Raw genomic sequence first — 18,860 nt, 5'->3', positions numbered from 1 at the left:
ACATATTCTCCATTCTTTTAACCGGTCTGTAGATGATGTGACTTGAGTCTAATCATCATTCTGACCCCGTCTGAAGACCCTTCAGTTTACATACAGGCCTTTTGGATGTGGTCATGGAATGCAGCAGAATAGAGAAAGACTGTCTCCTCCATCTTCCTTCAAAGCAGGCAAAGGTTATATTAGCATTTTTGGGCAGACACAAACCAGTATTGATTTATACTGCAATTACTATTAAGTAAACCCCCTTGGCAGTTTTCTCTGCTGCAAAAACACATCTACTGCACTTGTACAGATGGTTTGTTTTCATTCAAATTTCAAAACCTTACATGTATTCCTCCTGTGAATTATTCTATTAAATTTGGTCCATTACTAAGATATAAAATCTTATCACAAATAAAAATTTATATTTACTTCCCACCTATTGTGTGCCAGCCACTGTACTTGGCATTTTCACCCATATAATTCTATTTATCCTTATTTAACCTGAAAAGGAATCCCAATTTTGTGACTGACAGATTCAAGATTATCAAGTAATTTTACTGAGACTGCTAAGAATATTAGTAACAGAATTTAGTATTTTAATGTAGGTATATTTAATTCCAAGGTTTATGATTTTGTTTAGACTAGTCTATAACCACGAGTCATTAAGAAACTGTTTAATACGTATTCAAGGAATTCTATATAAGGAATACAATTTTGAAAGCTTATTAGATATTTTAAAGGGAGATTTTCTATGTAAGGGCAAACTTCATTATCTGTAGATTGTATTTATAAATTATACTAATTCAAAGCATTTTGACTCCCATCAAGAAACTGTGATATGTGAAATGTGTTTGATAGGAATTGGGATGGAGAAAATCAGCAAAAGAACATTTTTACATGAGAAAATAGAACAAAGTTTGTAAATGGGAAATTTGTGCATGAAATTATATTTAATGAAAACCAACTTCAGTGGCCTGTAGGATGACTTGAAATAGGCAAAGACCTAGAACGGAGAGAAACCTAGGGGCTCCAGGGTGGCTCAGTTGGTCGAGCCTCTGACTTGGTTCAGGTCATGATCTCATGTCTGGTGAGTTCAAACCCCACATGGGGCTCTCTCCTGACAGCTCAGAGCCTGGAGCCTGCTTTGGATGCTGTGTCTCCCTCTCTCTCTCTGCCCTTCCCCCAGTCTCTCTCTCTCTCTCTCTCTCTCTCTCTCTCTCTGTCTCCCTCAGAAATAAATAAATGTAAAAAAATAAAAAAACAAAGAAACAAAAAAACTGAGAGATACCTGTAGAGACTACTAGAGCAATCCAGATATAGGATTGTAAAGATGACTACCATGACGTAGATATGTAAATAATGGATAATATTTAACTACATAATTGAAAATAATTGTAGGAAAATTATTTTGTTCAGAGGAATTAATGACAAACAAAAATTTCATGAGTAATTTTCAAGGTATTAAGTTTGTGTATTTGTGTGTGTGGTTTTATTTTTGTTTTGTTTTCTTTTTCTTTTTTAAACTCAGTGCAGAGGAATTTTTTTAACATTTATTTATTTATTTTGAGAGAGAGAGCATGCACATGTAAGTGGAGGAAGGGCAGAGAGAGAGGGAGAGGGAGAATCCCAAGCAGGCTCCACACTGATAGTGAAGAGCCTGTTGTGGGGCTTGATCTCAGGAACTGTGAGATCATGACTCGAGACGAAATCAAGAGTCCCGTGTGTAACCTATTGAGCCACCCAGGTGCCCCTTGTTTTGTTTTTCAATGGCTAAAAGGTAAAAGAGCAATTCTAGTCATTCAGGAAAACAATGAATCTTGTTTTTACTTGTTAAATTGCTGTTATTGGTGGAATTGCCACATAGATGATTCAGGGAAGAGAGTGTTTTGGGAAATGTACATGTAAATATCCGTGTATAGTAATTGAAACTCAGTGTTTGCCTATGTATTCACCAAATAACAGATATAACATATGGAAAAGGCAGAATTTTAAAGGGTATCAAAGTTAAAAATTGTCACGAGGAACTGAGTTAAAGGAAGTAAGAGAGCTATTAGCGGAGACACAGAAGAATGGGGCCCAAAGGCAGTGAAAAATGAGTTTAAAGAAGATAAGTCTAATTAATGGTTAAATACAGCCAAGAGAGGAATAATTGGATTTGGCTCCTCAAAAGTCTCTAGAACTTTAGAACTCTTTTATTTGAGGGAGAAACTGAAAGGCAGATTTTAATAAAACAAAGAGAATTCAGTAGATGTGTAAATGAAGTAGAATTGGTTATGAAGTAGAATTGGTTACGCATGAACTTACAAATAAATATAGTATCAAGTATAACAAAACCTAATCTAACAACTCATATCTACAAAACCTGGGAATTTTCCTTGAAGGCATATGTTCAGTTTGGTGTTCACTTTTATTCATATCCTAAGCTTTTACAATTTAAAATTTTTCTTTATATACCCAAATTTTATATAGAACTGAAGAAAATACATTTCTTGCAGGTACAAAATTGGAAATGGCGTCCCCAGAACCGAAGGGCCTTGTCCCCTTCACCAGGGAGTCTCTTGAACTTATGAAACAGCATATTGCTAAAAAACACAATGAGGAACAAAGAGAAGATTTAAAGCCAAACACTGACTTGGAAGTTGGAAAAGAGCTTCCATTTGTTTATGGGAATCTTCCTCAAGGAATGGTGTCGGAGCCTTTGGAAGATGTGGACCCCTACTACAAGAATAAAAATGTAAGGATTAATTGAAGTTATCATGACTGCATTTTCATTATTTTTTTCAGATATGCAAAAAATATAATTGAGATAGTATAAAAAAAGAATGAAGAATTCCTGTCTTATCCCCAGAATGACTTGAAGAATCTACTAAATAATTGCACAATCCAAGGCCAAGCACAAAAATGATAAAAATAAGAGTAATTATGCTTAGTAAAGGCAGAAAGCAGTGTGGGCTGACAAAGCTGGAAGAGTCTTCCTCAAGAAAGTAGAATTTGTGTTACAACTTAGAGAACACTTCAAATTTTCACAATGCAAAGGGAAAATCTTGCTATTAATTGGAATGAGAAGAGGCAGGGTGGTAATATAACTAGACCCTTGTTGCAAGTTGTGGGGAATAAAATGAGGTAATGAAGATGTCAACATGGATTTAATGTGGTGGCCAAAGGCTGATGTGATGAATGCAATGTTTAAGTAAGCTTAATATGAATATTTCTAAATTTACATGGAAGAGATAGGCTCAGAAAGATGATATAGAAAAGAGAGTAATCCAGGCCTTCAGTCACAGGGCCTGGATTATAGGAGCGTCTCAGAGGAGGGGAAAAGGTAACAAACCTGAGAAGAAATATCAGGATTTGAAGACAGACTAATAATACCAAGATTTCCAGCCTGGAATAAGGGTGGTGCTACTAACAAAATTGAAACAACTCTAAAAAGACCAAGTTTGGGAGATATGAGGATTAGCCCTATTGTGGACAAATGTAATTTGATTTTCTTGTAAAGCATTCAGTGATAATTACCAAATGGGCAAAATGGAATTGAACCAAAGGCTCTAGATGAAAGGCAAAGTGATGATTTTGCATAACTATAACTCTTTGAAGTATTTGGCACCACAGAAGAGTATTGGCATTTTACAGTGTAAATGTATAGAGTAAAAAGATTCCAGTATCTCTGGTAGCTTCCATGGGTGTTATGCAGCATTAGCTATAAAACACCTGTAAAATCCTCAGTACATTTTAGTGAAAATCTTAAGTCCTCATCTCAATTATCTCTGCTTTTACTTTTGCTATGCATAAGACCTAACAGTTGATAAAACATAATAACCTTAGAAGTGACTCTAATATAGCAGAGTTCTGAGTTCTTTGTAGTGTATACAGATATGGTAGGCAAATCTAAGTTTGTTATTGAAGACAAAACCAAGGGTTTTTAAAAATAAAACAAGCCAAAAATTGTAAGGTAGTTTAGTATAAAAAGTAGTATTATTAATGATGATGCAAAATCATTAAATGTGAATTATATTGTTTATTTTGTTAAGGGGGGCATACCAATAAATAATTCTAAAATTAAATAATTTCAGCACTTAAACTTTATCGAGAATAATTGCTATATCTGGAATTTACTCATTACTTCACAATAACATAAACTAGTTGATGGCACATATATTACCTCTTGTATGAAGTTTGAGATTGTTCTAATAAATAACAGAAAGCACATTTTAAATAATCAGATTTTTCTTGGCCCTTTTATTTTTCTCTTTGCATTTCAAATGGAAAGAGGGAAAATAACTACAATACAGACATCCACAGATTGTATATTAGGGAAGTATTTTATTGAGGAGAAGTAGCAGTTTGGTTTCCATTTAGAACATGTATTCATAAACTATCAATGAATATACATATTTATATTCACTAATATATTTATATATATACACAAGTGTAAATACCAATATACAGTCACCATAGATACCTCTAATAGATAATTATGTCATATATAATTCTATAGTATATAATAGACTGTATTTTATATATATCAGGTAGTATATTATATTGTTCATATTGCATTGTATACTATATTATATATTATGTTATAGTATAATCTAATAATATTCAATATATATGATGTATTTTTACTCATACCATAATAAATGAATTTTCCAAATGAATATGTATATATAATAAAAGTGTATATGTGTATGTGTGTATATATAGACTTACATGCAAAGACATACATACGTAGGTAGATACTTTCACTGTGTCTCTATAATATATAATAATATAATATAGATACACATATGTACACATGTATACATATATAACTCATTTTTAGGATGTTTCTAATCTTTCATAATTTTTGGATTTAATGTTTCTATATTCCGATACATTTATCTTACATAATGTAACTTTCTGTTTTAGGTATGTTTATGTCAATGATAACATACAAGCGGTTTTTATACCATAGATAATTACTAGTGATTAATAAAATATTTCAGTGAATTGGGTCGTCTTTACTGTTGTAATCCCATACCTTATTTTCTCTGAAATAAAATTAACCTTTTTTATATTCATTAAATTCTGATTTCTTTAATTGCATTCTCATGAGCCATCAGGATATCGATTTCTTCCTTTTACACCATTTGACAGGAAAACTTGAGGCTTTGAGTGTGGCACATGGCTTTCTTAAGTAGAACACTGGCAAAAGAAAAAGTGGTATATAAACCTAAATATCAATGAAAATGTTTTTAAAAATTAGCCTTTCCATTTGATTTAGTCTCTAAAAGGATATCATAATATAAGAAAAGTGTTAACTGTTAGAATTCACGACTGAAAGGATCATTAGCAATATGCTGTGTAATGGATGAGATTATAGTTCCTAGTTGATGTTCTTTTTTGTTTTACAGACTTTCATAGTATTAAATAAAAAAAGAACAATCTTCAGATTCAGTGCCACTTGGTGTACATTTTCTCCTTTCAGTTTAACTAGAAGAACAACTATTAAGATTTTGGTTCATCCATATCCTTTTCTATTGGCTTTAGACTGTACTAATATCAGATGCAACTATTCTAGTCAAATATCACTGCAGTACTTTTCTCTTATGAATTAATATCTCATTTTGGGTCATATTGGAATCTGGATTGTAACTGCACTAAGTGTTCCATATTTGAGAATACATTTAAAATATATTTTCTAGCACACCCAACAGTAGTGAATATTAACAAATCTTAATCCTCCTGTTTTTCAATATGAATAGTATACTTTTTGACATTTAAGAAGCTATTTTATCTAATGTATATACATATAAGCAAATTATAGAGACATATATTTCCGATATTATTTTTTATCCATTATTCCTTGACTGTAACCTACCTTTTTCCGACTGTTCATATTAATTAGTGTCCTGATTGACTGCATATTTATGCCCATGACTGAGTTGCCAAAATGGGGCCCAGCATTACAGTAAGTCATATAATTTTATTATACATTATCTCATATACAATTATATTTTATATTTAACATATTGTATTACAGTATGTTATATACTATATATTTAACATTTCATAATTTACTATTTATATTTCATATATAATATTATAACATTCATTGTACATAATATTTGTACATACAGCACAATTAGCAAATTAGTAAAAACACATATGTCAATTAAACAATTTTAATGTTTTGCTGATGAGAATAGTTTGGGATGTGAATAGTGTGGCTTTCGTTGGACTACAGTGATGGAAAGACCCATTAAAATTTCTAGAGAAGAAGCCTTTCTTGGTGCTACCTCTCAAACTTTAATTGTATTCTTAAAACTAACTGATTTTGGAAGGTAAATATAAAACTGATTCACCACAGAAATTCTTATATATGCACATAATAAAATTAGTTATTTCATACTCCATTATAATTCAGTTAATTATTGTGGGATTTCCAATATGGAATGAATTTGATACTTTTTATTTTCATTATTTTCCAAAATATGTATCAAGACTATAACCCTAGCTAGGGCTAGGGCTTGTTGAAAAGATTGATAGTCAAATTTCATGGTTAATGCTGTAAGACATAGCCCACCATAAAAGCCCTAACTAAAGCCCTACCCTATGGTTCAATGGGCTTATGCTTTTTTGTTACCTGGTTGGTTGGTAGATTGGTTGGTTGGTTGGTTGATTGGTTGACAAATAGTTATCACAGACATAGTATTGGAGCTGGCAATGTATTATTTTCACTTTCAATGTCTATCTGAAAATTTTTCTTCAGGAATACTTTGCTTGGAATTTACACATTTGAAATACTTATAAAACTCATTGCAAGAGGCATCTGGGTAGAACCTTTTTATTTCTTTGGTGATCCATGGAACTGGCTCGATTTCAGTGTAACTTTGTTTGAGTGAGTATTTCTTTAAATTGCAAACATCTTAATAACTTGCTAAGCAAGTACTTTTCATGAAGAAACATTGCGATTGACCAAATTTTCTGCTTGTAAAATTTCTGTGAACAAAAATATTTCATAAATTATAACCATAATGCATTCTCTCAGGCAGGTCCAACTGAACTAGACCTCAGAATATGCAATGAAAATGGAAGGAATGGGATATTATCTGTGTTTTCTATCTGAAACAAAAACAACAGAGGTTGAATTTTGGAACTTTAAGTGATTATTTTCAGTGAGCAGAAAATCTCTTGGAGACTTATGAGACAATCCTAACAAATTTGATTTTATCTCCAACCTACATTTTATTTAGCTACATTGCTTGAGACCAATAAACATACTAGATATCAGAATAAGGTATTTTAAACACACATACACACACACTTCCAAGAGTGTTACATTAAGTTCTAATGGTTGACATGAATACTTGTTTTTCAGTGCTTTTGTTTAGTGTGTTCTGTTTTATGGCTAAGGAAATGATGACTGGCATCAAACTCCTATTAAAAATAACCTTAATATTCTATTTTTACATTTGGGGTTGACTTTTTTAAAGAAACAAAAAGCATATAATCAATGTTTGCCATGTTGTAAGCAATAAAAAAAATAGTAACTAATATCACTGAAATTATTATCACTAGTACTTCTATTACTGCTATTATTTCTGCTATTGCCATTGCTGGTAGCTAATACTTAGCCCCATGTGCCAGGTGCTGTGCTATGCATTTCACATCATTCGCCTAGTTAATCCCCACAAAAAGTCTTCGAATTAGGAAGTATTATTATCCCCACTTTACTTTTGAGGAAACTGAGGCAAGAAAGAATCAGTAATTTTTCCATGTCACACAGCTAGTAAGTTGGGAGCCTGGATTTCTACACAAAGGACTCTGGCAACAGTCTGTGCCCTTAATCACTATATACCCTCCCTGCCTTCTGCTGTCATCAACACCATTATCACCATCGTCATCACCATCATGATCATCAAAACCCTAAGTGTTTAAAGTAAATCTCATTACTTAAAAAGCTATAGATTTTTCTTATTTCTAACCACCTTTCACTGACTAGATAACAAAATATTTATGAACATAATATAGAGTATTTGGTATGGAATTATGACTACTCACAGTGTCAATGGTTTATAAACTGTCACAATTTGTTTGTGGTGTAGTATTTACCTGGCTATCTCGCACTGTAGCAATCTTTTTCTTCCAATCAATAATATAAGTATTTGCAAAATAAAACAGTGAGAGCAAGGAAAATGTTTGCATATGTGCTTTAAAAAATAACTTTTAAATAGTAAAAGTAAAAAGTAAAAAGCCAAACATAAGCAATATAAACTCAACATGACTTCTAAATAACTCTAACTTAATTCCACAGGCATGTAACAAGGTACTTACCTCTAAACTTCATTCCAATATTTCGAATTACAAGAAATTTGAGAATTTTGAAAATTATTCCTTTAAACCAAGGTAAGAAATGGCATTTAGTCCTTGTCTTTATTTTGATTTATGTACTCCCCTGTATTAATTTGTACTCTCCTGTCATTGCTTGAAGAAATACTAAATTGACCAGTGTTTTGTCTTTAAAATCATGAATTATCTGATCTAGAAGTTTACTTCAGCCACTCCAGGAAAGGTAAAAAAAAAAATCACATTTATTTGAGTTGGGTTCAGTACTTATGATAACAAAATATAGACATTAATCAAAATATATTATTTTCTACTTATTTATTCTTGCATCTTAAATATTCTTACATCTTATAAAACTGTCCTTATACTTCTGAGAGAGATAGAAATCTATACAGATATCTAATCTGCTTTCTTTTCCACACTACATCTAAAAATGAGTTGAAATGAACAAAGTAATATAAAATAAGATAAATTCCATTTGGCTCGGAGTGCTTGGATAGGATGCATTCCACATGCCAGAGTTCAAGGAGGTTCTGCTGAATAAGTAGAGCTGTGACCACGTTGATGGAAGATGCTGAGGACTAATTTACAGCTCCCATTTCTAAAGATCTCCTAGAGAAGTCCACCTACACCTTCTAATTTGTGTTAAGAATGAATAAAAACAATCAGCTAGGAACAGCTCCACTCAGTGTTGTTGGCCACTGAGTCAGAAGTCTGAAACAGGTGGACCAATAAATACAGAAGCAAATGTCATAATACCAAAAAATATATCTACAGATAATTTTTGTCCACTGCAAAACCATCAATAAGGCCAGATATATGTGTACAATGTACTTGGAGTCCAGGCAGGGAAAAACAGCAAGAAGATTGAAGAATGTGGTGATGGGTGGTGTATAGCCCTGTGGATAAATTAAAACATTGATTTATGCACATTAAATGGCTGAATTATATGATTTATGAATTCTAGCACAATAAAGCTATTTAAGAAAAATGGCCTATGAGCATGGCAAATTCATCAAACCCGGGAAACAAGTTGCAGTGAGAGTTGCCCTGGTAGGAATTCCCACAATTCAAGCTCCCTTATGACTTTCCGCAAATTGCTAGAACATAAAATTGCATCACCTGAGTCTCCATCTTAGGCTCAGGATTAAAGATTATAGAACAAATCAGGTGAATCCAAGCTAATACAAGAAGAACATACTCACTGGAGTTAGAAACACATAGGCTGATAAAAACTGCTCATTTTTTCAAGGGAGAAAATAATCCAGGTGCATAAGCAATACAGTGTATGAAAGTATTTTGCAATACAAAACGAGAAATATACTATTTAAGAGAATGAAAATAATCTTCTTTTTTCTTTAAAAAATATGCTCTAAGGAATAGGGGCTAGCATAAGAAATCATCTTTTTTTGTAGGCCTTCAGAAGAAAACCTAGACTCTGGAAAAGTCTCTACTTATGTCTTCTGCCCATTTCTCCCCTGGATTATTTGTTTTTTGGATGTTGAGAAGCTTTTTATCTTTTGCACAGTGAAGGAAACAATCAACAAAACTAAAAGGCAACTGATGAAATGGGAGAAAATATTTGCAAATGACATATCAGATAAAGGGTTAGTATCCAAAATCTATAAAAAACTTATCAAACTCAACACACCAAAACCAGACAATCCAGTGAAGAATTGGGCAGAAGACATGAATAGATAGATACTTTTCCAAAGAGTCTAGGTTTTCTTCTGAAGCACTACAAGAAAGATGATTTCTTATGTACTACACTGTATGTTAACTAACTTGAATTTAAATGAATAAGTTAAAATTAAAAATTAAAAAAGGAGAAAACCTAGACTCAAGTGCAAGATGAAAATGAGATGATGAAATAGACAAATAAAAAAGTAATAAAAACTATCATACCCTTTCAAAAAAAAGTGATAAAAACTATAATACCCTTGGTGAATAAATATCTAATGGTAATAGAAGCATTAGAATATGGTGTTATCAGGGCACCTGGGTGGCTCAGTTGGTTAAAGATCAGGCTCCTGACTTCTGCTTGGGTCATGATCTCATGGTTCATGGGTTGGAGCCCCACATAAGGCTCCACCTGGAGCTCTCTCCCTCTCTCTCTCTCTCTCCCTCTCTCTCTCTCTGTCCTCAGCTTTCTCTCTCTGAAAACAACATAAAAAAATTTTAATAAAAATATAAATAAATAAATAAATAAATAAATAAATAAATAAGACTTGCACATAGCAAAAAAAAAAAAAAAAATTAATAGTATAATTCCAAGTGGCAAAAAAGGCTATAAATAAGTATTTCTGGATGATAGAAATTAAAATTTGTTTATTTAATCTAGATATCTCATTTCTTTTAAACCATAGGAATAACTTTTTTTTTAACCCTATCCTAAGACATTAAAGAAACCCAATCATCCAACAAGGTCATTAAAGCACCTGGGTGGCTCAGTTGGTTAAGCATCTGACTTTGGCTCATGGTTCGTGAGGTCTAGCCCCAGGTCAAGGTCTGTGCTGACAGCTCAGAGCCTGGAGCCTGCTTTGGATTCTGTGTCTCCTTCTTTATCTGCCCCTCCCCTGTTCTCACTCTGCCTCTCTTTCTCTCTCTCTCTCTCTCTGTCTAAAATAAACATTAAAAAATTTCTAAATAAAAAAATAGATTTTCAATTCTCACAATAATATATGAAACAGGTATTATTAACCCCATTTTAAAGCTAATAAAACGGAAACAGAAATATTGATAACATCGCAGAACTAGTATAGTCTTCTCCATTGTTGAGCTGAACAGTTATTAGGATCCTAAATATAAACAGACCAACAACAAATAAGAAGAGAGTAAGGGAAAAAAGAGAAGAAGGAAGGTAGGAAGACAGGCAGGAAGGAAAATACATAGTATTATCTATGAAATACAATTACAGTGTTTTTGTTTTTTGTTTCTTTATGTTTTCAGAATTGAGCTTTGTTTAAAAAAAATTTTTTTTTTTTAATTTTTTTTTTCAACGTTTATTTATTTTTGGGACAGAGAGAGACAGAGCATGAACGGGCGAGGGGCAGAGAGAGAGGGAGACACAGAATCGGAAACAGGCTCCAGGCTCTGAGCCATCAGCCCAGAGCCCGACGCGGGGCTCGAACTCACGGACCGTGAGATCGTGACCTGGTTGAAGTCGGACGCTTAACCGACTGCGCCACCCAGGCGCCCCTAAAAAAAATTTTTTTAATTGAAATGTAGTTGATGCACAATGTTACATCAACTTTAGTGTACAACATAGTGATTCTCTCAGTCTGTTATGCTATCCTCACCACAATTGTAGCTACCATCTGTCAATATACAGTCCTATTACAATACCATTGGCTATATTCCCCATGCTGTACCTTTCATCCCCATGACTTATTCATTCCATAACTGGAGGCCTGTACCTTCCACTCCTCTTTACTAATTTTGTCCATCTCCCAACCCCTTCCCCTCTTGCAACCGCCAGTCGGTTCTCTTTATTTATGAGTCTGTTTATCCTTTTTGTTCATTTGGTTTAGTTTTTAGATTCCACATATATGTGAAATCATATGGTGTTCGCCTTTTGCTGCCTGACTTATTTCACTTAACACAATACCCTCTAGATCTATCCATGTTGTAGCAAATGGCAAGATCTCATTCTTTTTTATGGCTGAATTACATTCTATCACATATGTAAATGACATCTCTTTATCCATTCATCTATCAATGGACACTTACGTTGCTTCCCGATCTTGGCTATTGTAAATAATGCTGCAATAAACATAGGGGTGCATGTATCTTTTTGGATTAGTGCTTTCTTTGGATAAATACCCAGCAGTGTAATTACTAGATTTTACTCTAGCTCTAGTTTTAATTTTTGGGGGGAAACTCCAATTTGCATTCCCACCAACAGTGCGTGACATTTCTGGAGCAGGTTTTCTTTAATAAATAGAAAAATGAGTTCCTTAAATAAAGTCAGCTTTAAGGCTGAATTCTCGATTAGTAAGTGTTCTGATGTAAATACAGCCTGCATATATCACCATTGTGTATTATTGTCATTCTTAATTTCTTCATGTCCTACTTAATCAGTTCTAAAAATTGAATTCTTAGAAAGTTAATGAAAGAATAGTATAGAATACTGCTATTTCAAACTGTTTGTTTTGACAACATTTGTAATCCATTTTGATTTATAACTTCACACTTTTACTTATAAACAATGGTGGTTGGTATAGAAAGCAGTAACCAAGAGAAAAAGTCTTGTTCTTTATAGTATAGGAAAACAAATAACTAATTTTAAAATTTGTGTCTGAATAATTTTTTATCAGGTGTAACAAATTAGCAATAAGATAGAAACCTCAAAGTTTGGACTTTTATTCATTTTATTTATTAGATATAGATAATGTATTTTAGATTATAAAATACAAAGCTGCTGATTTTAATGGGATAGGCATTTGCCATGGAGGAATTTTGCTAATGCTGCTTTACTAAGATATTTTACTTTATCAAAAACAAACCTTTCTCTTTTTAGGTCTGAAGTCTTTTGTAGGGATCCTGACCCACTGCTTGAAGAAACTTACTGGTGTCATTATCCTAACTCTGTTTTTTCTGAGTGTATTTTCTCTGATTGGCATGGGGCTCTTCATGGGCAATCTGAAGCATAAGTGTTTGCGATGGCCCCAAGAAAATGAAACTGTAACCCTGCACAACAGAACTGAAAATCCATATTATATTCGAGGTAAGAATCACTTGCCATCCGCATCAAAAAAATTAAAACTTTTCTTAAAGGCCGAGCAGCCTTCACAGAAATGTTGGACACTCAACTTCAGAACTAACTTCTTGTAAATGTTGTCACTATGCTCAAGTACATGCATCCCCTGCTTTTTGAAAGTTCACGTTTCGCCGCTTAGCTTTTACCAAAGCCCTACATGAGTACCTGTTTTCTCTAACAGAGGAAATCTGAAGAGGATTTTCACTTTTATGAAAATGGCTAAAAGCAAAAATAGCATTCAGCATTTGTTTTGCAGCAAGCCATCCTAGAGGTAGTGCACGGAGAGGAGTCTGGCCCCACCAAAGCTCCCTCCCCTAGAGCCACATTCAGCATCTCAACATCAAGCTGCCATAGCTTTGAATTATGTGTATGAGCACCTGTGCCTTATTTCAGTTTATTTCGTGCATCTGTTAGCAAGATGTGTCCTAAAGTATCAGACAAGCCTAAGAGAGGTTATTTTGGATGCCTGGCCATGCTCACAAACTTTTCCCTATAAACTAATGGTAATTGTTTCTTTATGCCATTTCCATTTACAAAAAGTTTTATTAGGAATGTTCTGCTTTTGGATAGCGGGGGAAACCTATACTGATATGAATCAGTTTCATTTATGAGAATTGCAAAGTTCCAATCTTCAGACAGTTCAATAAGGGAAACCTATGTTTGGAATTGCTAAGTTTTGTAAATTTTATCCTTTAAAAAATAAATATAACCAAAGTCTTACTTTAAATTTCATCAAAGTAGAATCCTCACAATACTACCTTTATTTAATAAAGTTTTTTAAAGTATAAATTTAAGTTTACTCATTAGCAATTTTAAAGTGACCTTATAAATTAAAAAATGGCCTGCATTATAGAAATTCTTTCTATTCTTGGATTTCAATTACTGCTGATCATTTTAAATGCTTTGGGTCATCCTTTGGTAAATATTAAACATATTTTAGGCTAATAGTAATAATGCCAAAATAAATATTGCTTGGCTTTTATATGTAAGTAATTCATATGCCTGATCACATATCTTTGCCATAATCCTGCAGAGAAGTGAATGGCCCCTGTTACAAACAGAAAAATGGAAGTTCAGAGAAATTCAGTGAGCGTTCCAGCATATTATTACTATCCACTGATTAAAACTAGGATTCTAACCACGATCAATCTGGCTTTCAAATCCATGCCCTCTCCATTAGGCTGTACTCTCCTATTGGATTTTTTGCTCATATTAAAATTATTGGGTCCTTTTTGATAGTATTTAGAAAAAAATAAAAGTGTATTTTTAAACTAATAAAAATAAAATGTTGAATTTTTTTGTAGTCCCTCTGCATTACTTTTATTTGTATTTGGATATATTAAGTCACAAAACAAATCTGAATAAATTTTACTCTCTGGCTTACCCCATAATATCATTATGATTCAAGTCATATAAAATTATTGGTATATGAATATGTGAAATGTTTCCTTATTATATGTGTCTATTCTATGGTCTTGATTCTAGTAGTAAGACAACAGAAAATGGGTATTAAATCTTAGATTCCAGTTGAAATACTCTTTGGTTTCTTTAGTTATAACAAAATATGCAAATTATATAAAAATAAACAGTATTTACTACTTTACTGGTTATTGCTAAGAAAACAAATCCAGGCTCATCTTAGCATAATAGTATATGATAAAGAAATCACTTTTTAAAAATTACCACTTTAAAATTTGTCCAATTATAGTCATTCCATCTCCTCTAAAAACATGTTAGGAATGCTAAAAATATTATATGTGTAAAATGTTATTTAACCTAATTGCCATGTCATAGTCCTTGCACTTAGAAGAGTATTTGGGACTGCCCACTTCTACTAACGTCAAATTTCATTTGGTTTTTGACTGCCATTTAAAAGGTTTGATCAATAGTTCCTAACTATGATTTAAAAATTCTTCTAAAATTATTTTAGTCAACAAGTTAAAGTGACATTATTTGAGATTGGAGTAATTCAATTGTGTGTGTGTATATGTATACACATATATGTATACACGTATATGTATATGTATATAATTTTACATACACACTCATACAATCAGGACAGATCTCATGTGTTCTTCTCTGTGACCTAAAATCAATGCTCCTAAGCATGCATGTTCCCATCCCTGGTAGCTCATATCTAAAAACACAATTTACATTTTGAATTACAGCACATTAAGGATACCTGAATAATTTGTATGAGCTAAGATTCAGATTAACTTAAACTGTGATTAGAACTGGTGACATCAGGCAAGTAACTGGCACTGGATACTCAGTGTAGAAAAATAAGCTTCAGAGTGGGAAGAGAATGGCAGTTGAACCCGAAGGCAGAAATATGGTCTTTTGTGAAGGAAGATCATTTAGGAATAAGCCCTGTAAGAAAAGGTCCTCAGCTTTCAAACACTTCAGTCGGGAATTTTTCCTTCACAGGTCCTGTCATACCTGACTGGTTATATTCATTTTCCAGAACTCTATTTTTAAAAGGGATTCTCCTCTTTGTATGCTGAGCTGTTACTTTTGGGGCAGTGACGTATGTGGATTTCCAGAGGTCTCTTGGCCTCTGCATCACATGCTAGGGATGCGTAGGGTTTTGCAGATTTTTTTTTTTTAAAAAGGCCTTCCTTTTCACTATAGCAAGGAATGTTCCTCTTCTATGCAGATATAGACGGATATCAGATATGCTGTTTGTTCAAAATTAGATACAGAATATAATTTCTTTCCTATTTTTCAGAAACAGAAAATTTTTATTATTTGGAAGGAGAAATATATGCTCTTCTTTGTGGCAACAGAACAGATGCTGGGTAAGTGGTGTTAATGTTCTTGTATCTAGTCAGTATCATTGATCCATAGTATTTATTGAATGGTTATTGCTTTGGCTTATTTTTCTCATCTAATAACATTATCTCATTTTATCACTAAAACCATGCTGAGAAGTATACAACATGGAATACTATTTATCTGATTTTACAGGAAAAAGCAATAAACAGACTAGTTAAATGATTTATTCAAGGTCAAGAAGTTCGTAAGTGGCAGGTCTGAGGTCTGATCTTCTGTTTTCAGTATGCCCCAGAGCTAGTAGGAATTATCAAGAAAGATGGTATAATCTTTTCTTTGGCTAGAAGCCTTTGAAGGAAGAAATATGAAAGATGCACTATTATTTCATTTATTTTATGGTTTGTATATCTTTTATGACTATAACTTACATTAATAAAGTTTATTGCTCTAAAAAAACAGTACTTATAAGTGACTCTTCAGTGATATGACAAGACTCTCAAGTCTTATTGTCCTATAATTTCAAATGAAGAGAAAAGAAAGTAGAAATGCAGTGCTTCTCAGCAGTACTAGCACTCCTATAATTCTTTATGTTACTTTCCTCAACTGGAAATGATCGGATGCCCTTCTGTAGGCTCAGCTCTTTCTTTGGCTCTGGGGCCCAAATTAACAAAAATCATATGGGGGTAGAGGGGCATGAGTTATGTAGTTTCTATATTCAGGTGATTTAGACATTTTGTTGCTTGTTCAACTCTTTGCCCAGCTACTGCCAGGCTTCAATTCTATTCTCAAGTCCATTTTGTGAACCCATCTCACAGTGTCTGCCACACCACACTCCAGATAACCCTTCTCATGGACATCCCAACTCAGATATGACCTGAAATGCTTGTTGAAAATAGCTTGTCATAAACAATCAGAATCACATTGATGTATTTCAAGATCAGAGGAGAAAGTCATGCAGTGTTTTCACCTGTAGCCACCATACCTTGCTGCATCGTAAACTATCCCAAAAGTTAGTGCCTTAAGACAAGAACAAAAATCTATTTGTTCAGATTCCGTGGGTTAGCAGTTTAGCAAGCCTCAGTGTGCGAGTACATTTTAAACCTCTCTTTGCATCATATTTGTTAACTATTAACAAAAGTCCAAAACAATGATGGCCAATGCCAGAATGACATTGGAGGAAAGTACACAAGGGTGTCGATAGAGGGAAGCATGATTTATCGGGCCACTACTGTAATAGCCATCCCCAATACCCAAGCCCCCAAAAGACAAAAGTATGAAGACTCCAGGAGAGGAGATAAATCTTTAATCTGATCTTTGTACCAACATGCAAGTACTGTTTATAAATTGTCTATGTGATAAGTGTTTTCTCACCCTTAAATAATAGTATCTGAGGGCTTGAGGTTAGAGCATTTGAAAATTAAACCCTCAGCCACTGCATTTTTGCTTTTAGCGCTGTTATTTTCCATCACTTTGATATTGGGTAGGAAAGAAATTTTTAACAAGACGTTGGGCAAAAGACCATTTGTGAGCCCCTTTTTCCTTTTAGCTTAATTAACACTGTTCACTTATGTTAACTTAATATCGACCTCTTTGGAGTTTTTCACTGGGAATTATTTAGAAGACTACTCCCTGTGGAAGAAAGAGCCCTTTATTATTCATGGGTGGATGTTCTATATTTTATGATTTGGCCATAATCTGAAAGTCACTTAAGAGTAAGCAGTTTTTATTTTCTTTGTCTTCTTTAGTCAGTGTCCTGAAGGATATGTGTGTGTGAAAGCTGGCACAAATCCTGATTATGGCTTCACAAATTTTGACAGTTTTGGCTGGGCATTACTTGCCCTGTTTCGGTTAATGATGCAAGATTACCCTGAAGCACTTTACCACCAGGTAAGAATGGAGAGAATATGCACTGCACATAAAAATGGTGTCATGCCCCTCCCTTCTAAAATAATGGTCTAATGTAACACGGTTTATTAAATTTTTATGAGGAAAAGAATTTGAAGAAAGAAAAGAGAATCAGAATTACTGAATATCAAACTATATGCTAATGCTGAACCCAAGTCTGTGCCCTTATGCATATTACATTTAATCTTTGAAACAATCTTGCAAGACCAATATATATATGTCTTTTATATGAGGACACTAAGATCAGAGTGGTTGGGTAACTTCTCCAAACTTACAAAATTTGCGTCTTCCAGAAATCACAGTCTTGCTCTGTGATATCATTCATTTGATATTAACTAAGTAAATAACATTTCTTTTTTTAAAATTTTTTATTTTTTATTTTTTTAACCTTTATTTATTTTTGAGACAGAGGGAGACAGAGCATGAATGGGGGAGGGTCAGAGAGAGGGAGACACAGAATCGGAAACAGGCTCCAGGCTCTGAGCCGTCAGCCCAGAGCCCGACGTGGGGCTCGAACTCACGGACCGCGAGATCGTGACCTGGCTGAAGTCGGACGCTTAACCGACTGCGCCACCCAGGCGCCCCAGTAAATAACATTTCTAAGTACTAATTCTTCAGTCAAAAAATTTAAACCAATGAGGTTACCATGTATTAAGAACTGTTTTCATTCAATGCCTACAATGTACTATTTTACTCTAATTCTTCTATTTCTTCTCATTCCCCTTTAATATTTAATCATGTTCTTATTATAACAGAAAGCTTGCTGTTGTAAGATTTGAAATCCAAACTCTTGAGGGTCTCTCTTCGTAACTGATGATTTGTGTGCCATAGTTTCTCAGAAAGATATAATACTCATTTGAATGGAGATTCAATGTCTCTTTTAAGAGAAGTTTCATCACAGTAGAATACGCAACGTTAGCTTAGCAGCATAGTTAATATCAAAGCCTATTAGGTAAAACAAATAAATTACTTCAAATTTCCAAAGTACTTACAGTTGAAGGAGAATACTCTTTTTTTAAACATGCACATACATCCCCTCGTTTTATGACTGGATAGATAAATTATGTTGTGTGTGTGTACAAGTCATTAATAATGATAGGACTTTTAGCACAAA

General features: G+C 33.5%; 1 protein-coding gene across 4 annotated transcripts in view; it reads left to right on the top strand.

Annotated features, from left to right (window-relative positions):
* SCN7A (sodium voltage-gated channel alpha subunit 7) overlaps positions 1-18,860 on the top strand; it is an 80,521-nt gene that overhangs the window by 16,928 nt on the left and 44,733 nt on the right. For all 4 annotated transcript variants that reach the window (XM_086718810.1, XM_086718811.1, XM_086718812.1 and 1 more), the window contains exons 2-9: positions 2,478-2,716; positions 5,376-5,488; positions 5,843-5,932; positions 6,734-6,862; positions 8,279-8,370; positions 12,830-13,036; positions 15,798-15,867; positions 17,587-17,728. In XM_086718810.1, coding sequence (XP_086574936.1) covers positions 2,478-2,716; positions 5,376-5,488; positions 5,843-5,932; positions 6,734-6,862; positions 8,279-8,370; positions 12,830-13,036; positions 15,798-15,867; positions 17,587-17,728 — 1,082 coding nt within the window. The remainder of the gene's footprint in view (positions 1-2,477; positions 2,717-5,375; positions 5,489-5,842; positions 5,933-6,733; positions 6,863-8,278; positions 8,371-12,829; positions 13,037-15,797; positions 15,868-17,586; positions 17,729-18,860) is intronic.

This window comes from Puma concolor, chromosome C1 (assembly GCF_028749965.1).
Source record: "Puma concolor isolate L17-30 chromosome C1, mPumCon1.1.hap2, whole genome shotgun sequence".
In the NCBI taxonomy this organism is placed as follows: domain Eukaryota; kingdom Metazoa; phylum Chordata; class Mammalia; order Carnivora; family Felidae; genus Puma; species Puma concolor.
Note: the sequence above shows the minus strand (reverse complement) of the source record. Positions and strands in the feature narration are given on the sequence as shown.